The sequence below is a fragment of the Trachemys scripta genome, chromosome 6, assembly GCF_013100865.1.
Source record: "Trachemys scripta elegans isolate TJP31775 chromosome 6, CAS_Tse_1.0, whole genome shotgun sequence".
Classification (NCBI taxonomy): domain Eukaryota; kingdom Metazoa; phylum Chordata; order Testudines; family Emydidae; genus Trachemys; species Trachemys scripta.
In genome coordinates, this window is record NC_048303.1 from 110,574,497 (window position 1) to 110,599,142 (window position 24,646).

At 40.8% G+C, this 24,646-nt stretch overlaps 1 protein-coding gene across 1 annotated transcript; it reads right to left on the reverse strand.

Annotated features, from left to right (window-relative positions):
- Nucleotides 1-618: 618 nt before the first annotated feature.
- LOC117879521 lies at nucleotides 619-12,070 on the reverse strand. Its single transcript, XM_034774770.1, has 9 exons — nucleotides 11,959-12,070; nucleotides 8,731-8,847; nucleotides 7,178-7,252; nucleotides 5,879-5,947; nucleotides 4,729-4,797; nucleotides 3,627-3,686; nucleotides 2,626-2,700; nucleotides 1,982-2,147; nucleotides 619-942 (listed from the first exon to the last, which is right to left on the reverse strand). Exons 1-9 carry the CDS (start codon nucleotides 12,035-12,037, stop codon nucleotides 669-671), a joined length of 984 nt encoding a protein of 327 aa, XP_034630661.1. The 5' UTR covers nucleotides 12,038-12,070; the 3' UTR covers nucleotides 619-668.
- Between the last annotated feature and the right edge of the window lie 12,576 nt (nucleotides 12,071-24,646).

Below are 24,646 nucleotides of genomic sequence, written 5' to 3' on the forward strand. Positions count from 1 at the left end.
GTGACAGTCCCAATGGGGGGGGGTCTCTGTGACCAAACCCGTCGCACAGGTATTCTTATTTGTCTTTCTCAGACTCGCAAGGCTATTCTCACTGGAATTCTCAGTGTCTATTTCAGAAAATAGTTTAATGCTAATATCTTTAATATCTTTTTTGATACAAGGTAGCTATTATTGAAAAAAATCTTTCAAAAATGTGATTTATTGCTCAGAGAGTACATCATTACAAACCTATACTGTATATGCCCCTGGTATTGGCTTATATGGCCTCTTGAATTTACTTCACAAGGTCACAATAGTAAATCGCAATAACAGAGTTCCTGGGAAAGACTTCTTAGGTCTTCCTTTTGCCTACATCTTGCATTGTGTAGATGACCGTATTTAAAAGCCAATTCTGTTCTGTTCCTTTCACCCTGGATTCTGAAGCACTTAGAGTATAGTATGCCTGCAAACATTTGTGATCCAGATTTAATTTCAAGTCCCTTTCCCGTCTCCCTTTTCTATCAGAATTTAAAGTTAGTTCTGCCTCCTTCATGTAATTGCAAGTTGTAAATTTTAATGAATCACAAATGCATGCTATTTTTATAAAAGTAGCTGCAGGGTTGTTGTTTTTTTATACCGGCAGCATCAGGGTTCAAAGGTTTTGTCAATCCTACACTCAGGTGATTGGTTTATAGCTCATTTTCGCCTGTTTTTGAAGCTTTATACAAAGTAGCTCCACTGCGAGTTGATTCATCAGAAATTGATGATACATCATCTACTGACTTTATATTGGATAATGTTCTTGTTTTTGAATGTCTAGACTGTGAATTGCTCCTTATCTCTGACAGTGTTTTTTCATCCCACATACTACTGTCTGCAGTCTTAGAAAAAGAAGGTTGAAAATAAGATAGAAATGCCAGTCTCTGTTGCTCAGCATGAGTGGTGGAAGCATTACTAGAACCCCTGAAACACAAAAAGAAAAAACATTTTACTCATTAAATATTATGTTGAGAACAAACACCCTAGAGAGACATTCTTGGAGTTGCATATAAATTACCAAGCTTCCACTTTTCAAAATTTTAACTAAGCAGGAAAAGTTCATGTATTTGATAAGAACGCTGTAGTACATACACTTCCTAGATTCAACATTTGTTTGAGCATTTTTTGGTGATTTTCTTGCTTTTCGCCTGAAGGGGAAAATGTTACCCAAGTGATTGAATGTGTGTGTGCCTTTTCCCAAACAGGAGAGAAAATAAAAGTTGGGTTTGTTTTTATTTGGTTACTAAACTTTTTGCACAGTTCTACATAATATTGTAGTATCACTTAAATGTTAACAATAGCAACCTTACATCTTAAAACCTTTATGTATTTCAACACATAATTATCTTTTCTTAAAGCATATGTATTTCAACATGTAATTATCTTCAATATAAGAATATTACCCTTCACTCTTAAAACCTTTATGTATTTCAACACATAATTATCTTTTCTTAAAGCATATGTATTTCAACATGTAATTATCTTCAATATAAGAATATTACCCTTCACTCTTAAACTGCTTTACCACTTCTGTGCACTGGAGAAGAGCAGTAGTTTTCTTTTAAGAGTTAATATTCTATTAGAATATTTTAACTTTAACAGAAACATATCAGGTGTGGGGGGCATTCTGGGATCTAGCAGTACATCCCCGCTCCATATACATGGTGCATTAGGCAACACTATCGTGGATAATCAGAAACAATAGGCTTATGCATAAGTCTGCCTTATACTTCCTAGGGTAAAATCCTGAGCTCTTGAGGCAACACAAAAGAGCCATTGTCTTATGGGAAGTAGAAATAACTCAGGTCTCTTAACCTGGATGTTGTCTCCAGCATTACACCAAAGAAAAACACAGCTATCCCATATGGGAGCTCAGAGGTGCAATGGGGAGGCCAGTACAGAACAGGTATTCTCATCATAGCCTCCTCCCAGGACTCAGACTCCATGTGATAGGAAGACTTACTTTTTTTGTTTGCTGAACTGGTTGAGAGTCACACCACAGCATATCATAAATATTATTAAAATGATAAGAGTTGTAGATGATACAGCAAGCATTAGTGTTTCCCTTACATCTTTTTTTCTTCCTATATTTGCTGCCTTCTTTTGAATAAGATCACCCTTATCCGACACTAGAAAAATAAAACAAGCCAGACCAATCAAATTCAAACAATGAATGCCATGTACATAGAAATGATGATTTTTTAAAAAAGATTATACCAGTAGGTTCTGCATCAACAAATGAGCAGACTGATAAAAAGGCTAGACATGCCTCTGTATAGATCCCATGCTTTAGGGCTGTTTATTTGACCTTTGCATACATGACCACAATTTGGCCTAAAGTGAAGATCTTCAAGTCACTGCCACACCCAGACCTGTACCTATGACAGAGGACGTTCTGGTAGAAGTTTAACAGCCCCCATGGAGTACAGAGATCTATGAACATTTTTAGTTTAATCAAAACACTTCCTCCCTGCCCTCCACATCCCCCCCCCCCTCCGATGACCTTGTGTTCTTGAATATTCTTGAGCTCTATCATCTCCATGATCCCAGAAGATTATTGTCTGGGAAATCAATAAGATTATAGTAAGTACTGTACTATGTTCTTACTTGGTACTGGTTTAAAAAACATGTTTCTTGGGTGATATTCTGTCTCATTGAACTCAGGAGTTTGGTTATCCAGTTCTGCTGGAAAGCAAAAAAACCTGTGATGCAGTGAAAACACAGGTGATGTAATGTGCCGTTTCCCTATCCCCTGACATATGAAGTTAATTCTTTTGCTTCAGAATGGAAGCAAAGACAATGTAATCTGAAGAGGCAAGGTGGGTGAGATAATATCTTTTATTGAACCAACATCTGCTGGTGAGAGGCAAGCTTTCAATCTTACCCAAAGCTCTTCCGACCCACCTTGTCTCTCTAATATGGGACCAACATTGCTACAACAACATTGCATACAGTAATGTAATCTGCAAGCAGTTGACCATATTATAAATTATTTCATTGCAACTATTATAATAGATCTTGATTTGGTTATCATAGAATATCAGGGTTGGAAGGGACCTCAGGAGGTCATCTAGTCCAACCCCCTGCTCAAAGCAGGACCAATCCCCAGATTTTTTCCCCAGTTCTCTAAATGGCCCCCTCAAGGATTGAACTCACAACCCTAGGTTTAGCAGGCCAATGCTCAAACCACTGAGCTATCCCTCCCCCTTTTGTGAAATTAAATGTATGTAAACATTTAGGGCCAGATTCTCAGCTGTTGTAAATTGGTTTAACTTTGTTTAAGTCAATGGAGCTATGCTGATTTACATTAGCTGGAGATTTGGGCCATTGACTTCAATGGGGCCAGAATTTCACTGTGGCCTTTAGTTGTTGTGCAGTCTGTTTTTTGCTTGCATTGATTTTTTTAAGACCTAGTTGCATCTGGATTCTCTTTTATTTCTTGATTGCAATATGTTCTAATAAGCAATCAGATTAACACACATTTAATTGTCTTTTAGCGCATCCACAGTTTCTAAAAACCAATTAATTTCCTGCCATAAGTGTTTTCAAAGGGGCAACAAAACTATTTGCATAAATCAGCCAAAAATTCCCTGTCTGTAGACTTTTACCTGCAGATAGGTCTTTCAAAATTGGGTCCTTGTAAATGTTCACAGGTTTTGCTCTTAGATCTGTAAAAGGATGACAAGAATCAGTCAGTAGTACTTCAGTCATTGCACAGTAAAACCAATAGCAAGTAATTTATTTTCATCTGTTTAGGTCTGATATACAAATTCATAATAAATAAGCAAGTTGTAGAGCCATTTCTTTCCTTATGAGTTGGATTAAATTTGGTCTTTAAAAATATTTTTGCTAAAATGTTCTTTACTTGGAAACAAAGGAAGTTAAGCTTATTTTTCAGAAACATTCAGGAGAAACAAATGACAATTTAGACACATGGTAGTTTGCCTTGCCAAAGGCATGAATTCTTATGTTATTATTAGGAACTTTGCAAGTGAGCCCAAACAGAAAAAGAATATATGACTCAAAAGGCCAAATTATTCCTTTACATACACAAGTGAGTCTTATTTACTTCAGTGAAATCCCCACGTAGACCTTTGGGATTAAGGCGGGTAATATGTTCTTTCGTGGCCAGCCCAGTTCCAAAATGGTAATAATCTTTGGTTGTTCATAGAAGGAAAAAAATTAATGCCAGAGATACAGACTAGAGAATTCTTCAAGAATTTGATGTGAGCGCATGTTCTAGGGTTTAAAGCACATGACGGGGTATCAGGAAACCTTGGTTCGGTTCCTTTCTCTGACTTGCTGGGTAAGTCATAACCTTTTTGTACCACAGTTGCCCCATTTTTAAAATAGGGAAAATAATGCTTGCATACTTCCTGGGAGTGTTGTGAGGCTTATTTAACCCTTTACACTGCTTTGAAATCCTTGGATGAAAGGGGCTACCATAAGTGCAAAGCATTTTTATAAAATCTGGATATGGTTCTCAACTATTTTAGAGTCAATGTAGATATTTTGGAGTCAATGTAGATGTAGAATTACAGTCTCTTTAATTCAGTTTTCTTTGTTAATTTCACTTTTGTCAATTGCATTCAGAATATTTTGAGAAGTCAGTATTGTTTTCTTGTGTAATTTATGATTACAATTATTTTAAGTTTTAATTTGGCCATTTTAACTGTGAAAAGATGTTTTGATGATTTCATCATACCATACCTCCACTAAGTGATTCCTCGACTGGGCCTTGAGTGATAATGTTGAGATAATGAGGTCCAAATTTGGATTCTAGAAAAAAGAGTTGCAAAGACTATTTACAGTTCAGAACAGCCTGGTCACTAAAAGCAAAAAAAAAAAGTTGTTGTGCTTGTCCTTATTCATAACAAAATGGGAAATGTTGAAGCAGCACTCCAATATCTCTTGACAGGATAGCGCAATGTAACACTATTACCCATATTTAATGAAAGAAAAATCTAAGAATCATTCAGTTACGAATTAGCACTGTCAAACAGAACTTTTGGTTTTAATGTATTACATTCCCTTGTCTGCAAGTCAAGACCTTTGTGCTGGTATAATGATATACATATCCCTTCAAACAGTAAAAAGAGAAGTTATTGTCCTTGTATTAGACATGACTTTGCTATCAACCTCCTTGCCCATCATTTTGTCAGCAGTTCTTTTGTTTTTAGCTAGATGAATCTGTGAGTTCTTGAAGTCAAGTACTGACTTGAATCCCCTCACTCAGGTCCCTTTTCTATTTATTGCTGTCCAGTTCAGTGCAAAATACTTGTATGTAATGGTGGTTAAACTCTGTAATTGATGTCTCCTATTCCAAATGTGTGCCTTTGCAGAACTGACAACATATGATCTAGATGCTACCTTCTTTTGGGCAAGAGAGAGGTGCCTCTATTAGCCTGGGGTTCACGGGGTGAACCTGCTCCTGGAGTTGGGTGTGTAAGCCAAGGCAGCCCAGTAGTGCAGTGCACTCAATCAGAATGTGGGAGACCCAGGGAAGATCCCCTCTCTGCATGATTTAGAGTACAGAGTTGAACGCAAGAGAGTCCCCTAATCACCAGGCTATTGGGTATTTGGGGTAAAGGAGGGGACTCTTTCAATCTCTCCTGTTGAAGCTGTTTCACTTTGTATACATAAATATTCATTGGGCCAGAGAGAAAGAGTGACTTGTTAACCCATTAGTTAGGGCACTTCTCCTGGGCTGCTGGAGACTCAAGTTCAAGTCATGGCACCAATGAATACAACTAGAAAATCATGTCAGAGCAGTGTTTTAAAGTTCTTTTCGTTTTTAGCGTATTACAGTAAATCATTACAAGAGCAATACTCACAATAACGCCTTCCAGTGTATTCTTACCTTCAGAAGGCTGTGCTTCAGAACTCTCTAGTTGTTCCTCTTCAGCTTTTTTGATGGAGAGCAATTTCACTAGAAGATTAAATATACAAATAGGTTTGAGTACAATAGGATCTTTTAAAGGTATGAAGTTACTATAGGGATGGACACTTGAAAAAATTCCAACATCTAAATATAGGTTTTTGCCAACCTATTCTTACTGATTCTGTATCCCCATTTGTACTTTGGCAGCCACATAACGGAAGACAGTGTGACTCATGCCACTGGTCTGAATGGCAGGGGCCAGGGGGATGGGACAACATGGCTTTTGATTGAGGTCATCTTTAATGTTTCTCCAGTATCAGCTGGTGGGGATGCTGATGGGTTAGCACTAGTCCATCACCCTTTGTGTGAAGTAGCTCAGGCTGCAGAAGCGCTATGTCACTACAGGCCAGCACAAATTCTCATTAACTTCAGTGGTTCAGAATTGGATTGTAAAAGAATGTACTAAAGAAACAATTTTGATCCAAATTGGAAAGAGTTTGTGTCCATGTGCACATACTGTCTTGTGCATTGACAAGAAATTATTGTACAAATAAATGAGAACATTAAATGTAACATAAAACAGAGAGTAGTTTTCTTAGCAGCAATGTTTGTTTTGTGAGAAATGAGTAAAGAAAGTTTGAAATAAAGTTTAGTTTGAAACTAGCACTATTCCAACTTTTTATCCCAAAAATACAATGTAAAAGTAACAACATGTTCTGGCTCCACAAAGTTATCTTACATTCCTATAATTAAATATGGATTGGGGTGTGGATTCTGAATGGTAAATATACTGGATTTAAATGTCTTTTAAGCATCAGCCACCAACAACGCTGATCTCTCCAAATTAGCAGGGAAGAGGAATCTTCTGAGCTTCTCAGTTAAATGAATGGGAAACTTGTGAGATCCCTTTGCTTTTCTCTTCTCCCCACAAGTCACACTGTACCACAAATGATTTCTGGATACTTGCCGTTGACACAAAATATTGTACTAAAAAATAGAATGGCAATAGAATTCCTTCCCTTCCATCCACACAGCCCAAGAATATGTTAATGGTTTGAGGCTACCTTAGGATTTCTTGTTTTAACATTCATCCATCTATCAGGTACTTACATCACAGTCATGTCATGTCAGTGGTATCTGAGTGTCATGCAAGGAAATACACTGTTTTTTCTTTACTGCATGTTTCTATCTTCCCTCCTGCCCCACTCCTCCTAAAGTGCTTCAAAATTATTCAAGTCCCTGCATGTAGGTTCTTAAATGGTGACTTCGGCTACTCACAGTACTCCCGTAAATTCTGCATACTGTTCTTCAGCATTAACACATCTTTGGACACAGGCGGATTTGTAGAAATGTCTAAATAAATTTTAAATAAATCAGTTAAATTCTTATTTTTGACATATAAGGCCACATTTTCAAAGGAGAGCATAATGCATGTAACTCTGAAAAACACATGCCCCCACTTGCGAATTTGGTTAATGTATATCTAGCTACCAAGTTGTGCATGCAACTGTCTGATTTATGGATGCAAGTGTGCATTTGTTGAGGCACAATGGGTGTATTATTTTTGTGGGTGCAGCCACGGTATTCTTTAGAAATTTGTTTTTTTACTGTTTTTTAACAGCTTACAGTACAATTAAGATATGTTTTAAAGATTAAAATTTATAATTCTCCTTCTTTGCTTAGCCTTCTTTAGCCTTCGTAATCTGTTTTGTTCCATTCTATAGTACAGATATTAATGTAATAACTGATATTTTAATTTCGGTAGTTTTGCTGAGAGATCTATTAAGTGCTGCATGATTTCAAAAAATTACAGAAAGAACTAGTTTAAAAGAAATCTATACATGTCTAGCGACCATTTTATACATCTATATAAATCTATACAGTTCTTTGTCCACTGCATTACAAATTCATGTATTTAAAATGTTTTTAGGGTTAGAGCAATGCTACCTTATCTAAGCCATGATGGTACTAATTTAGTCAGTGCTTAAATTTTACTAGCAGTAGGACAGGTACCCCAGGGATAAGGAAAAGACCGAAGAACTGCTGTAGAAGGCTTATTTCCCCCTCTGTTGGGCATTTACTAGTTCTTTGAAAGCCTGACAAATGAGAGAGACTCTCTGGATCTCCGGGAGGGAAAGTGACAGTCTATGAGCATCCTAGAGTTGAGTGTGTTTGGTTCCGTTGGAAGCAACTTCAATTCATTCCTGGATTGAAATGTTGGCCGTTTGTTGTCTGTTTGCATTATCATTTTGATTAAAGGTGGTTTTTCCCCCGACCGTGCTTTGCTGCACGTCTTCTCTTCGGCTAGTGTTGTGGCCACTCTCCTGCCATGATTCACGCACATCATGACTGATTATGTTTGGTACCTCAGGCTGAGATGTACTGTGTTGCATTCTTTCATGTATCTTTCTTATAATGGTGATGCAAACATTCTCTTTCCATCCTATGCATAAGAACTAGGAATATTGCATCACCGTGGAACTACAGATTTCTGTTGCTAGAATATAACTCATAATATATTATATATATATTTATATAGTCCTAATCTGCAAAGGGATCCACTGTGAAGACTCCTATGCCTATATAGCATCCCGTTCAGCAGGACTCTGTAGGGTGAGTTCTTTTGCATGGTAGAGGATTATAGAGAACAAAGGGTTCTTGATTAATTGTGAACATAAATTTACATGGAACAATTCATATGATATAGAAAAGGGAGAATTTCACTATAGGAGAACATTTTTAAAGCTGCAATTTGTAGATGATTGTACTGACATTGCTGGTATATTTCTGATGTTAGATCTATATTTTGGAGTCTTAAAACCTTACTTCACCTGTTTCTAAAAAGATCTCATGGTCCTCAGGACTTTGTACAACGTAGTTATTACCATCATTATCATCTTCCTCCTCCTCCTCCTCCTCCAAGTCATTGACAGGTAAGTTATGGTAGTCTAGAAAAATGAGGCAAATTAGTTGTCAAAACTGTGATTTTTTTTGTACTATATTTGCTGAGAATCAGAGACATGCTGTGAATTTTATTTGCTGCGACAAATGGATTTAAAAACAATACAATTCCATGGGCTGTAAAAATGCTGACAGTCTTTCTTTGGCAAAGATTGACATAAGTTGTATGCATTTCTAAATCCTGCGTATTTTTCTGCACCCAGGATGTAAAATATTGATCCTTAGAAATTGCATCCTGTAGTCCAGAGAAACTCAGGTGCAGCTTCCTACTTCATCGGCAACTCCTCTGGGCACAACATGCTGCTCAGAGCATTTCTCAGTTTGGTCAAGGAGTAGCTTTCACGCTGCTTGACACGAGGAATGCCGTACAGAAAGTACAGAATAATCTGTACCCCTTTCCATCTTTCCAAGCAGCAGGGAGAGGATAGGGATCATAGGGGGGAAATCTCTCAACCCATCCTCTTACCTACCGGAAGCCATTTATTTTTACTGGTATAAACTGGTCTTGTCCCTGTATTTCTAAAGGGCTTCTTACCATATGGTATTTAGGTGCAGAAGAGCTTGTAAATCGTATTACTTGTGACCTCCACTTTATCCCCCCACAGGTAAATCATTTAATGGTACAGAGCTGTCATCGTGGTTCCTACTCAAACCCCCCTTCCAGCTGCTCGAGCAGGGGACATGTCCAAGGCATACCTGCACCATAGCAATCCATGGCTGCTTGAAATGGTCCTTAGGGACTCTTGACAGCTAGTGCAGTATAGAACAGCCAGAATCATAGAATATCAGGGTTGGAAGGGACCTCAGGAGGTCATCTAGTCCAACCCCCTGCTCAAAGCAGGGCCAATCCCCAGACAGATTTTTGTCCCAGTTCCCTAAATGGCCCCTCAAGGATTGAACTCACAACCCTGGGTTTAGCAGGCCAATGCTCAAACCCCTGGGCTATCCCTCTGATCTGCACTGGAAGAATAGCCAACCCAGTAGCAGAGGGCTGCAAAGGTAACCTAAAGCCACCTTTTGCTCCCTCCACTTTGGTGATGAGCTGAGCATAATTTGGGCAAACTAGAGAACTGACCTGTGTCACAACATTTGCATCCTGCTATCCTAAATATGTTGAAATTTGCCTTGAGCAAAGGAAGGACTTGAATCAATACATAGCACACATACAAGGGACTCTATATAGAGACATTAAACTTGCAAGAGCATTTGAAGGATGTTTCAGTTGACAAATTACAGGCTGGATGACACAGTCATAGTGCCAGTGGAAACCCAGCTTGAACAACAGAAGCCTGGAACTACACAAGGACAAAATCAAGAAATGATGCAGAGAAGCTATGTAACCTTTCTATGACTTACCTAATATGACTGATTCCATATGTTAAGCCAAGAACAAGAAGTAACATCTGAAAATGACAGGTGGAATGCAATTCTGAGGTTCTTCCTTCTCTTTTAGGTTTAAAATATAAGAACCTGATTTTTTACCCCCAAACCTATGGTTTTGAATGAGATCGTGTAACAATTTGTTACATCAAAATTGTAGGAAATTGTGGAAGTAAATTCATGGAAGTCAAGACAGTTGAATTATCAATTTTGTCAATTTTTAAAAGACCTGCAGCCCCGACCAGTCAGCTCAGTGTTTGTTTGGTTTTAGCACATTCTGATTGGTTTGGTGGAAACTCCAAAATGTTAAGTGCCGAAGAAGCAAAGAAGTTGGTAAAAGTACACCAGACCCTCGCTAGAATGCGGGATTTGGGATCCATACACGGGACCGCGTTAAAATGAATTGTAATTAAAAGTAAATTAAAGTAATTAAATTTGGGATCCATGGCCGCGACCGCGTTATATGCGAATCCGCGCTATATAGACGCGCGTTCTAGCGAGGGTGTGGTGTATATCAGTATCTAAGGGCAGATACAAAAGGCTTACTGTAGGCCTAACGACTTAGTAGATTAGGGACTCAATTATTGTGCTTATATTTTACTTACAGAATTGCATGCTTTTCAGATCGGACAATGCGTGCATCTTGTGAAGTGAATACTATGATATAGGTTTGGTATTTCCTTTAGTATATCGTATGTCCGATTTTTGGATAATTTCACAGTTTTGTTTTATTTTTCTGGGACAAGTTATTTTTTCAGGTTGGGGAAAATCACACCAACCTTGCCATCCAATAGTGCAGGAAAAGTGGTCATACAATGAAATTACAGTTAACATAGAGCAAACAAAAGAAAATATTACTTCATGCAGTGTGTAGTCAGCCAATGGAAATGACTGCTCCAGGGGATTATCAGGTCAAATACTGTGTCTGGATTTTTAAAAAGTTGGATAACTTTATGTTCAAAAATAATTTTTATAGTTATGCATGGTAAGAGAAGAGTCATCCAACCTCATGCTTCAGAGCATGAGATAATTGTTGCCAGGGTAATGAAGGAATTATTCCCTTGCGTACAGCATTATTGGCAGACTATGTGCAATAAGAATTCATTCACCTTCCTCTGAAGCAGCAGGGATTGGCATCACCCCAGCAGAGTACTGGTAGATACTCATTCAGTATGGCAGATCCAAAGTTCCTAAGGACCAAATTCTGTCATTTGTGTCGTGAAAAGAGTACTGGAGTGGAGAGCAGGGAGGTTCAGGGGCAGGCCTTGTACCATACATATCAACTCAACAGACCCTTTGTGGTCTGCTGAGCATACTAGTCTGCCCTTCCTTCCTCTGAGCATGCTAGTCTGCCCTTCCTTACCCCATGACTGAGCTTTAGCGGCAGCATTCTGACTAGGTTCTGCAGAGGTGCAAAAGTAGGATGTTGGAGAGGCTCTGCACACTTCCTTTCTACCCTCCAGCACCCCAAGGGATGACTACACTGAATTTAGTTGTATATTTTCAAGCAGACACTGCTAAAAGTGCCACCGAGGGGAACGGATTCCTTAAGATTTCTGGAGGAAAAAAAACTATAGTCATTTAAACAAAAACAATAAACAATCAACTCCTCTCCCCCCCCAACAGGTTAAGGGAAAAATGCATTCAATCTATTCCTAGAAGTAACAATACACTTCCTTAACCATTCTCACCATATAGAGGTTTTGATGAGATCATACCTTTAGAAGATGAAATTAGCTTTTTGGTAGTCCCTGCAGAAATAAGCAGAGATAAAAAGAGAAAAAGTATGGGATTCATAGGGAAAACTGTTGTGCGTCTCCAGTCATTATCCTGGATCTGTCTCACAGTTTCCTCTTACAGTCATCAGTTTCACATTCCAAAGTAGATCATTGTGATGTCACCATCGCTTTTAGAACCAGCACAGACCAATCAGAGAAGAATATGCCTCTGAATTTCTGGAAAGAGATACCACAGATAACTTCTGAGATTTTTAAAATGACACTTTATCTTTGAATAATATGTTTGTTTTTTAATGTTAGAAATGGAACGGTCTTTGGGTAGATAAGAAGAAACAAACTTTTCTCTGAAAAAGTTTCCTCAGTGATTAATTACATTACAGCTTCTTTTATTTTAACAAAGCTCTGTGGGGCAGGTAGCTAGTGCACATTTTTATACCTCTTTAGACCACGAGAAGATGTGTCCCCATCTTACAATCAATGCAAATTTAAATATTTAATATTTTTCACTAGACTGCATGCTTTATAGTGATACAGGTTCAAAAAACACAGCATCTGAATGAAAACAAAGATGACCCAAACTTATTACTCTCTGATGCATCAGAATGTGATCCTCTTAGTTAAAAAAAAAAATGTTTCTATACAAGGTGTATTAAATATCAACATGGGCCAATTGTTACCACAGGTCTATTTTATTCTAAGGTGAAACACTGCTATCTCAGATACCGATGTATAATAAAATTGTTGGCCCGAAGTGCCTGTTTAATGGTCAGCACTGTAGATCCTCTTCAATTTTAAAATACCTCTTAAAGACGAAGAGAACCTAGAGTGTGAGAAGTATAACAGATAGAGAACAGAGATAAAAAAGGAGAAATTAGAGGGTGGTGGATGTGTCACTGAATCCTAGGGATCAAAGGAAACACAAATGGACGATATATTTGATTGTAGTGCTTTTCCTCTGTGCTTATCACATTGCAACCGCTGATCTCCATTATCATAATGATATTTTTACGTACAATACACAGACCAGTACTGTATTACAAATACATTGTAAGGAAATGAAAGGGCCCCCTCTTATGGCTATGATGGGAAACAGTAATTTTTCCTTTAGTTAAAATAAAATAGTAAGTACAAGTGCTTCTGGGGAAAGGAAAAATAAAAGTGATGAGAAATAAAAAGACACAGGAAGAACAAAGACTGAGAAAAACATAATAGCATAGGAAAAATTAAGGCTCGATCCTGATAGCCCTTATTAAATAAGTAATCATTACTCAGGAATTGTCGCACTGAAATCAGTAAGTGAGTGAGGGTTGCAGGTCTGGGACCTAAAATAGTTAGAAAAAGAACATGAAAAAGCAAAGGAGTACGAGAAGAGCTATGACAAACACTGTTCCATAGCTGGGAGATATTGGCAGGTCAGCGATCTGTACAGCAAACGCTCCCTGACCATACAACCCAAAGATATGTCCATAATGATCTTGTTAATTGCCCTTCCAAGAAGCATTAGAGTTTGGCTGCAGACACTTATTCTTCAAAAAAACACATTCGGACTGGCCACTTGAACCTCTTTGAGGTTGATTATTGTTTATGGTATCCCACAATGTGCTAGGTGCTTTCCAGAGCAGAAGTTTCAAGAAGTTTCAGTCCCTGTCCAAGCAGATCACAGTCTAAGGATAACAGAGAAGGAGACATAGGTTAGGGGAAGGAGAACAACAAATAAGTAATTTTTATACAAGTTAACTAGATTCCCTGTAGGCACAATGGCAAAAGTGGGTCTATGAGGACGGCTATGTGGACATGTGTAGGGGCCTGACATATGAGTTCAAGGCAGCCATACTATGCCTAGGGTCCACATGTAAGAAGACATAGAGATGACTGAATGAGAAGCTGACAGATGGGTAGCCTATGATGGAAACATTGGTGGAGCAGAGATAGTGAGGGACAACATAAAGCGAAATAAATAGGGAGAGGGAGAGACAGCTTTGAAAGGTGACACAAAGCTTAGATTGGATGTGAGAGCAGCTGGGGGAGCAAAAAGAGGTGTTTGAGTGGGCGAGTCCCCAGATCAAAGCAAAGGACAAGGAAGATAACTTTACTGTGTATAGCCTGAAGGGGGATAATGCGTATGTCAGGGAGTGACACTATTATGTCTTAGCTGTGCATCAACTCCCTTAGTAGTGCACCAGCAGGAAATCTCTTCAGTGAATCACACATACCTTCTATGTTATGCTACCCCTCCCCCCACACTTATGCTATACTTGGGGAGAGAGGAGGCAGAGTGCTGAAGGGAGGAGGAAAAATAATAATATACCCTTGTGGATATGAAGATGAAAGGGGGGCGACAGGCGAGTGAGAAGTTAAAGGGAGAAAATAGCTTTAAATTGCCACTTTGTGAGAATGGGGGCAAACTACCCTTATCCATACTGCGCTTTCAGTCATTTTCAGTTCTATTTCAAGGAGCTGTTCAACAATCCCAGGCAACTTTCATAGAGGAAACTAAATCAACACTGGCTGCTGAGCCGCAAACTTTTGCCAAAAGGGCAGTTGAGCCTCTGGGGACAGGAAGGTGGAATAAGGGGGCCAAATAGCCCAGGGAACCTTAAAAAGGGGGGAGGGGGCATTGTTTTAGGACAAATGAACAAACAAGTGTTTTCAAAGTAGAAGAGGGAAATGTGTAGAGTAGAATTTGTAACCTTTCCCTTATTATTTAGCTTCTCTCTATACTCGGAACTACTTTTCATAATGGAAGGATACATTGCATGAACACCACTTAACTATTTAGAGAGGGGGGAAAAGCATTTTTTAAAGAATAATATATAAACGGAATAAGCCATACTCCGGAAGAAATAAGTCACCTTATGGAGTATATTAGTTGAGTACTGGTGGTTGAATGTCTTTGACTGAGTGCACCAGAGGTGCCCATTGTTAGCTTACTAATGCCCGCTGTCTTGTGGGTTATTGCTATGTTAATGCACACCTTGAAGTGACTTATTGCTATGTTAATAGACACTCTGTGGTGGGTTATTGCTACATTAATGCACACCGTGGAGTGGCTTTTTGGTATGCTAGTTTTGTATGTCTGTAAGTATGGAATCTATATAAATTCTGTTTCAAAATTAGTTTATCAAACAAGTGACATGCACCCATGGGAGTCTCGTCTCCCAGTGAAATATATTTTGTAGGGTGGATAGGTTTTTGCCGGTAACTTATCACACGTGGAATAATGCTGTGACATGTAGACCTGACTCATGGAGCTATGCCTGCGTATGAGGAGAGGTACAAACAACAAACCCTGCACAAACAAAACAGGATTCTGATGACATGGTAACTACATTAATGGCATTCTGTTGATTTGTGATGTCATTAGAATTTGTAAACAGAACCTTTTAACAGGGTGTTTTTCAGTCTTTGCCTGTTACAAGATTTAGTTAAAAAAAAAAAAAAGATGTTTTTTGAATATAGAAAAATGTCTTTTTTTTTTTTTGTCTGTTTAAGTTTTGGAAAAAATATGTTTTGGAAATTAAATCATACCAGAAGACATTTATTTACAGTTTGATTCAAGAGAGTTCTAGAACTCTTTTGATTGTGGAATTATGACATCTATGGTAATTCAGCCAATCATCATAGAGTTAGCTTTAATTAATTTGCATACTATAAAATGTAAAGCCTGTATTGGCCTTTATATATATAAACAGAAGGGAAGATTGTGCCAGGAATCTCAGCCCAGCACCTGGTTCCTAGGGAACAATTCTGTTTCAGGAACTGACTCTAATCAGACACCAAGGCAAAAAGCAAACTCTCTGGCTGTTCACACAGCTCTGCATCAAGGACTCATGCCTCTACACAGAAACTAACATAGCAAAATACCTACCACCACCACCACAGCATCTTCCCAAGACTGAACACTTGCTTTCACGTTAAAAGGAACTCTGTGCAACAGTGACACGTGGTGACACCTGCCTAATATTATTTAATATGGATATTGCCATAGCCCCTAAAGATCAACCAGGATGGAGCCCCATCCAGAAATGTAGTAAATAGCAGTGATTTTCTGATTGTATTGCTTATATAGGGCCAGATTGTGGCCTGGTTTGCATACCCATGGATAGGACAAAAAGGGTATAGGTTGTTTCCTTATTTCTTGCACCAGCTGGCAGGATCACGGGTAGTAGCACAGGAAGGAGAGCAGCTTCCACGCAAAGAACACCATGCCGAGTAAAAATCAGCTGCAGGGTATTTGTCCCTCGGAGCAAGGGGGTACTCAGACGGCAGACTGTGATTCTGAGCGTCAGATGCAGGCTCAGAGTCACAATCAGTCTTTACATCTGCTCCTGGGGCAGTACAACAATGTGTAGTAGTTGAGTCCAGAGATGGGTCAAAAACCTGGATGTAAACACCCATTGTGTTTGAAATACAAATTGGGATCTAATTCTGGCAAATGGCCCTTAGCTTTTTAATGCGCTAAACCAAACCCCAGATTTGAACAGCTCTAACTTCAGAGTATTTGAAACTGGGTCTGAGTTTTGCAGCTTGAAAATACCTCTATCTAAATAGTCGGCTTATTTCTGCTTTCCTGAATCTTATCTATCGCAGGTTTATCATCTCATAGCATATTAATTAACTATCTTGCAATGTATCTGCAGTGGACTTATTGTCTTGTCATATTAATTATGTGTCTCGTTTTGCCATAAATCATTGATCTCCCCCTGCCCCCACCCCCTTTTCAGGAAATAATTAGTCTGCCCGCTCTTCTAATGAATAGGCACCCCTGAAAGATGGACCCTAATGAGATCTATCATGCTCATTTTTCTATTATGGGATTTGGACATTCTGCATATTACAATTATTCTACATTTATTTTATTTAGGGCCAATTCTTCTCCCCTGGACCAAGCCCCTGAGTGAATGGGTTTGCACAGCAGTATTCCATGGGAATAACATTCTCCCCCACTCCAGGTCATTCTGGATGACAGCCTCACAGCTGCAGTCCCTATCACATTTGCTGTGCCTCCCCGCCAGGGTGTGTCTCTTTGAGAAGATCTGTGTGGTTGTAGAGCTACCAATCACACCTGCAGCCCTCTCCTAACCTGCCCCACAGCACCTCTCCATTCTGCAGCAAATGGAGCCCTTAGGATGCCCAGGAGATATGGAATAATGAAGTTTGTTTTAGGGTGGTAACATAATGAATATAGGTGGGAAATGACAATCAGTCTGAAAGGGAAAAATAATCCGAGGAACCTCATAGAATGAATGTAGACATTTCTCCCCAAAACCCTTTGTGGCTGGCTCACTTTTCCGGTCAAGCAGGAAAATGTGCACACATATTTAATCTACCAGCCACGATTCACCTGTTCTAGGAAACAAGCATATTGTGGAAGAGTGACTGCCAAACATCTTCGCAACCAGTCTTGTCAACTCAGACCATTTAAGAAGGATTCTCATGATAGTCTGATGTTTTTGTAAAGCCCCAGCTCCTGGAATTGTGTGATTCTGTGAGATTCTTATCTTGCAGGGGGATAGCTCAGTGGTTTGAGCATTGGCCTGCTAAACCCAGGGTTGTGAGTTTAATCCTTGAGGGGACCACTTGGGGATCTGGGGCAGTAATTGGTCCTGCTAGTGAAGGCAGGGGGCTGGAGTCAATGACCTTTCAAGGTCCCTTCCAGCTCTAGGAGATAGGATATCTCCATAAATAAAATTTACTTAAAAAAATGGAAGTTTCTCACCCTCGTGCTTGCAGAGACACCTAAAGGCTCAAAAAAGGAAAAGAACCCCAGAATGTATTACTTTTTAATAATCTCATGATTTTTAAGCCAATCTAATGATTTGGTTGGCATGCCTCAAGATTTTTGAACATTTGGGTTTGGCAATATTGAGCAACTCACCTTAGAGACTGCACAGATGGGGAAATATGCAGGAAACCTGAAGACTACTAAGGAAGTGTTGTAAGCCAGTCTTAGCTCCCAGAAAATACTCAGTAATTCCCAGAGGGGGCAATGAGACAATAGATTGCAGTCCCTATCCAGTCCATCCTTTGTCCCAACTCCAATGGACAAACCAAAGCTGCACTGGACGTTCCAAAGGACACTCAGTATCAGTGCCCAAGCAAATGTACCAATGACCTTAAGTATTACCAATATTGATGTGTTAGATGTAAACATTAAAATAAAAGTCATAAACAAAAAAATTGACTATTTGCTATTAAAAGAGCACGAAGATGCTGCAATACAGTTTCAGTTTGATTGATGGCTTTCACCTGCCACCTTTCATCAATGTTAACAGGAATAAACCTGAAACTTTGAACGTGAATATAATATTTTTGCCTTGAAACTGGAAAGCTAGACAGCAATTAGCACATTTTCAGAAAAGTCCATCCAGTGAGGTTTGTAGTTTGCTCTTCGGCGTAGGTTTACCTTAAAATGAAAGCAGATCAATTTGGGTTTTGCTAACTAGGAAATGGTTCGTTAACTTCTGAGCTAGTAAATTTACACTCAGATCATATTGACATCTACCTTGACCTAACAAAAAGCGAGCGAGGGTTCAGGAAGGCCTACCTAATTTTCTTTCCATGTCACAGCAGACTGTTAACCAGCGGTTGCAAAGTGCTGTGGCTAACCAAAATAAAAGCCTACTTTAAGTTATGTTTCTATTGTAATCATTTCTACTGTAAAAATATCGAGTTATTTTGATGGCATTTTCACTGCTAACAACACAAATGTTTGCAAAATATTTCAAAGTTGTTTCCATTTTGCAGCATTCAAACTGGGGCCTATTTTCAAACTTCTGTGAAAATTTTCTGTCTACATTTTTATCAAAACGTCATCAAAATTGTTAACGATTTATGAAAATTGATAACATTTTGAAAACAACAGATCTATTTTGAACCCTGGAAAACTAAAATTTACCTTGAAATTTCATTTTTTTAGGGTGATTTTTAAATTTGTTTTGACCACCTCCACTTGAATCTGTATGTGAATGAGCTGGTGCTATTGACATTTACAAAAGCAAGAACAAGAGTGGAAAAAGGTTCCACAGATATGAATTTGAATTCAAACGTGAGTTTTGATTCAACCATGATAACAATACTACTGTGTAACCACACATATCCTTGACCCACAACGGATCAATTTTTAAGAGTGGTAATTGAATCTCTGTACAATTTCTTCCTCACACGACAATGTTAACTCATTGCTTTCTTCCCATGACATCACTGGAAATGGCTCTCCTACATGCTAATTTTTTTAATTTTAGAAAAAGAAAGCATCAATTATCTCACCACACTATTAAGAAGAGTGTAAATATCAGAAACTGGGCTGGCTCTGGTCATGCCTAATGGTCAGAGCCAGAATCAGGAGCCCAGGGTGGTACTGGAGCAAAGCTGGAGATGCACTAGGAGCAGGGTGGGGGCAAGAGCAAAGCAGGAGCAGGCTAACACCTGGGGAGTCTGTTGCCCCCATCAGGCAGAAGAGACTTCCAAGCCCTGGAGTGACATTGAACACACTGAGCTGCTTGTCCTCGTGTGGGGCTTATATACCTGGACTGCGAATCACATGACCAGTTCCTGCCTTGTGGATTGGCAGGTGCCTAGCACAGGAGTCACTCATCACCAAACCAATGATACACTTTTGGTAGAGTCTTGTGGGAATTAATTGTATGAGCTCCCTACCTCCCCATAAGCAGGTCATTTGGGACCTGACCACATGGAGCTGCCACTGAGTTGTTCTGTGGCCCATAATGCATCATCCTTGTCGAGTTCCTGCCTGATTGTTCCATCTGAATGCGGAGGTTTGCTTCCGTCTGGAATGAGCCCCCTAGAGGATGCCATGGGATCCACGTGGATCCCTTTGGAATGTTTAGGAAGGCAGGGTCCTGTGCCCCCAGAGCACCACTCAGGCAGCACAGAGCCAGTAAAGCACATTGTCATGAACTCCCTGGCTTCAGCTATGTTGGGACCACCCCACTAAAGGGATATTCCCTACTAGAGGGGCTTTGTGGAACTTTCGTGGGTAGGCTGTAGGGCCCAGGTCCTCAAAGGCTTCTAATTTCCACTGAAATAGAGTCCTCCTCCCCCTCCGATCCTAACCCCACTTATGGACTTTTCCTCCCTGAGCTCTTTCTTGTGGAAGAAAGAGATCCAGCCCGATGCCTTAATTTTTTTCCAGTCTCTGTTTACTTGGCTTTACATTTGGATATACATAGCAGGGATCATGGGTTTATCAGACGACATTTGTTTTCACTGCAATAAGTATCCAGCGTGTGCTTTTGTTTTATGTATCTTACACTAGTAAATGCTTTAGCATAACACAGCCGTAACAACTTTTACAATGAAAGAGTGATTTTCATTATGACTATTACATTCCTGATGTGATATCCAGAGCTGCCTCTCTGTTGTCTGCAGATTAATTCATTCCCAGGGGGAATCTCCATTTCATAGCCTGCTTATTTGGGCTCAGCCCAGGTTTTGGCTCACAATGAAGCTTTCCTATGAAAAATGACTTCTTTATAAGAGACTTCTTCTGGAAGGGCCCCAGTCAAAAGACTAGTGTGCACCCTGTTGTGGATTTGACCGTAATCACAGTTAAATGGACATGCATTGCTGTGCAATCTGTAAAATAAACACACAAATTGGCTACTGTGCACACAGTCGTAGCAGCTAATTTTGTAAGGACTTGCAGTGTGTACCCGCAAATCTGTAGCAGAGCTCTTCTGGCAAAAAGCAGTCGGCTTGGCTCTTGATCTTTAGACATTCTGTACAATCCATGTAAGGTTTCAATCGTGTAAGGCACTGAGCACCCTCAATGGGAATTGAGAATGCTCAGCTCCACACAGATGGTGTTCTGCTCCTTATTTGAACTTGTCGCATCAGAGTCTGTACAGGGGCTGGGTTTGCTCACATCAAGGAAATGTATTTCACTTCTTTCCGTTTTAAGTTACCATTGTGACCTTGTTGATAGTGTTGTTGTAGCTGCGTTGAACCCAGGATATTAGAGAGACAAGGTGGGTCAGATAATATCTTTTATTGGACCAACTTCTGCAGGTCAGAGAGACAAGCTTTCAATCTACACAGAGCTCTTCTTCAGGTCTGGGAAAGATATTCAGAGTGTCACAGCTAAAAACCAGTAGTTAACACACATTGTAAGAAATCATTCACGGTGAAGTGGGCAGTTAACACATCTGTTGTCATAGGACAAAATGGTGGGATTAGCGGGTTACAGATTGTTGTAATAAAACATAAATCCAGTGCCTTTTGGAAATTCACTTTATCAGAGATCTTGATCAACTGCAGCTCTTTCAGTCCTGAATACTATCCCCTTCCTGCATCCTTCACTTTCCCTGTAGACATCTGTACCAGTTTTAAAACTGAAAAACAAACTCGCTTAAATTAAATGTGTCTAAAGTAAAACTTAGTATTACTAGCTTGAGGTCCAGGAAATGAGATACGGGTCCATGTCTTCCACAACACAAGTTTGCTGCAAACAAAGGAAAAATTAAGGACCTGATTCAGCACTGCCTTGCATCTTGTGCAATCTTTCACATCAGCGCAAAGCTGGTGTAAAATGATCCTACAGCTGCCTAGTAGTGTTTCACACTCATTTTTTAGTAGTATAAAGGACTCTGCAAGGGGTGAGACAGTAGAGAATCAAACTCACTCCTACCCCAAATTCCACCAAGTGCTATTACTGTACCTGATGTCTCCCATTCTTTTGCTTCTCTGGACCTTAAGATGGAGCCACAGTAATGACTCAAGTGTTCAATCCTGCAGGTTCACTTCAAATGGTCTCATGCACCACAAATGATGTTGATTTTTCTTGATGTTTGCAGATAAAGCAGATGGAAAAGCCACAGTTCTTGGACTAGCTGTCTCATTGCTCTTCCCTGCTGGAGTGAGATGTGCTGTGGGAGGAATCCCTGGATGGAGAGACCCATAGGTTGTGCTGTCTCTCTCTCCTGTGTGATCTTGTTCATGGGTGTGGGCTGAGCTCCGAGGCGGTCTCTTGGCACACTTCCAGGATCAGATTTCATAGATGCGGAAGGACGTGAAGGCAGCAGCGACAATGGAAGAAGCGCCAACGATGTACCACCAGGTGAAGAGCCCAAAGGAGATCCCTTTCAGAATGCAGAGAAGGCCAAAAGAGAGCATGGCCGATGGAGACAGTTCAGCTGGTCCCGAGACGAAAGTCTGAATGAATCCGTCTCTTTCCCTCACTTGTGTCTGCCACCAATACACCCACACAGCACACAGACAGCAATAGATTCACTTTAGATTTCTATACAAAGTAAAGTGTAAGAGGACGGTGCTTTGTGAACGGCTCACATGCTATTGTGGCACACACACAGTTCTAGCTATATATAATAGCACATGGCTAAAGAGAATAAGATTGGATGGATCTGTAATCACTACTTGCAATTACACTAAGTGGATGATAAGCCTTAGCTTTTTATCCAGGTTTTTCCCCCCCCGTGCCGCAGATTTACAGTTAACTCCACCCCCGCCCCCCCCTCCTCCGTTTGCTGAGTGTCATTTGTGCACTGGGGCTTACAAAGCACAAATCTTTTATTTGTAAAAGAACTAAGATCCCAAAACTTTAGCAGAACATGGGCTCAATCCTGCACAGCAATTAAATATGGCCTGCAAATCTTTCACTTGAAGAGTGGGTGAAATAAGAGCCTCGTTCTCCCCACTAGTGGAAATGGTGCAGCTCCTCTTACAGAGCACCCTGCTCATTAGTGCGCAGGCGAAAGCTGGAGTAGAGGGTAGGGCCAGAGGACCTACCGCAGTGCAAATCCTACAAGAATCTACACTTATTGCAGGGTTGGGGAATATTCTTTCCTCTGCCTCTGCTGCCTGGCCACTTGCGGAGATAATTATTATTTTTGGACCAGCCCTATTCATTCATCAGTCCCTAAAGGCTCAAGTCCTAAGATCCTTCACCTATAACACCCATTCTTTTGATTAACCCTTGCACTCGACCCCCAGATATTTCATTTAGAGCAGAAGAAACATGTTTGGTAGGGGTTTGGGAACACAAATATTAATTAGGCCAGAGAAAGCATTAGACTGACTATAGCTTAGTGATTAAGGCTAGGTCTACACTACGGGGGAAGGGAGGTCGACCTAAGATACGCAACTTCAGCTGCGTGAATAGCGTAGCTGAAGTTGCGTATTTTAGGTTGACTTACCTGGCTGCCGTGTCCGCCGTCAACTCCGCTTCCGCCTCTTGCCGCGGTGGATTTCCGGAGTCGATGGCAGAGCGATCAAGGATCGATTTTATCGCGTCTTCACTAGACGCGATAAGTCGATCCCCAATAGATCGATTGCTACCCACTTGCCTGAGGGGTGGCCGATCCTCCTGAGGGCGGAGGAGGGATTTGAAGATGGAAGGGCCGATTGAGCCATTTGTCTCCCATATCCGTGGCTGAGTAACCTATCCACTTGACCTGAGGTTCCCAAACTTTTTTTGTTTGTTTGTTGCTCAGTCGCCCTTCGGAGAGCCATGTCACCTGCATGCCAGCTTCCTGGGGTCTGGGGTGCCAAGTACGCATCAGGGGCAAGAGAGGCTGTGCAGTACCCATGGGGAGTGTGGGGGGAACTCACCATGTGGCAACTGAGGAAGCCTTCTGCTCCCTGCAGCGGTTGGGCGGTCTCGGCTGCCTGTGCAGAAGCAAACAGGGTGGTGCTGAAGGAGTGGGGTCAGGAGAGGAGCAGAAAGCTGAACCCATAGACTCATAGACTCATAGACTTTAAGGTCAGAAGGGACCATTATGATCATCTGGTCTGACCCCCTGCATGCTGCAGGCCATAAAACCGTCCCTACCCCTTCCCTGGACTCTGCTGTTGAAGTCCCCAATCCTGTTTTAGGTGACTTCAATCGGCAGAAACCCTCCTGCTAGAGATCCCTGCCCTATGCTGCGGAGGAAGGCGAAAAACCTCCAGAGGCTCAGCCAATCTGCCCTGGAGGAAAATTCCTTCCCGACCCCAAATATGGCGATCAGTAAGACCCCGAGCATATAGGCAAGAGTCTCCAGCCTGACCCCTGTCAGCCATTATACAATTTACCTACCATTTCATAAGTATTGGACCCCTGCTAGACACAGCCCCTTCCTAACCCCGGCCCTTCAGCACAGTCCCATTTTCTTCCCCTCCATGGGCTGTCTGGCAAGGGCAGTGGCCGGGGCTCCATGCCCTAGGGCCACGCTGAAGGACTGGAGTCAGGAGGGGACTCTGTCTGGAGGTGTGGTCACAGGGTGCAGCCTTTGACTCTCCACTCACAGAGTCCCCAAGAACATCCTCCCCAGGAGAGGAGGGTAACTGCTCATTGGTAGCTGTGGCTAGGAGGGAGGCGAGTAAGGTTGGGAGCCTGTTCCCTCAACAAGACTGCCTGCACAGAGCCCTATCCACTTCCCCAGCTGGACAGAGCCCGCTCCTCACCCCAGCCCTTCAGTGGAGCTCTGTCAGATCCTTGCACTCCCCTCCAACCACCTCATTGTGGAGATACACCTCAGTTTGGAAACCTCTGCACTAGGATAAAGATTATAAGGGAGGTCCTCCCCCCCATTGTTTTGTGTGAACTTGCCTGAGGGCCCCAAGCTGGTAAGTGTGGCCAGATCCCACCTGCTGGACCGGGTCCCTGCACACCGGTTGGCTGCGTGCATATCTTTCCTAGTTTGTGAAT

Bases quoted from the DNA above. Each gene is read 5' to 3' on its own strand.
- LOC117879521 (XM_034774770.1), bottom strand. From the start codon at position 12,037: ATGAATCCCATACTTTTTCTCTTTTTATCTCTGCTTATTTCTGCAGGG. The intron at 5,948-7,177 runs GTGAGTAGCCGA...TTAATCTTCTAG, and splicing joins GCAGAATTTACGGGAGTACT to TGAAATTGCTCTCCATCAAA. The intron at 2,148-2,625 runs GTAAGAACATAG...TTATTTTTCTAG, and splicing joins GTTTTTTAAACCAGTACCAA to TGTCGGATAAGGGTGATCTT.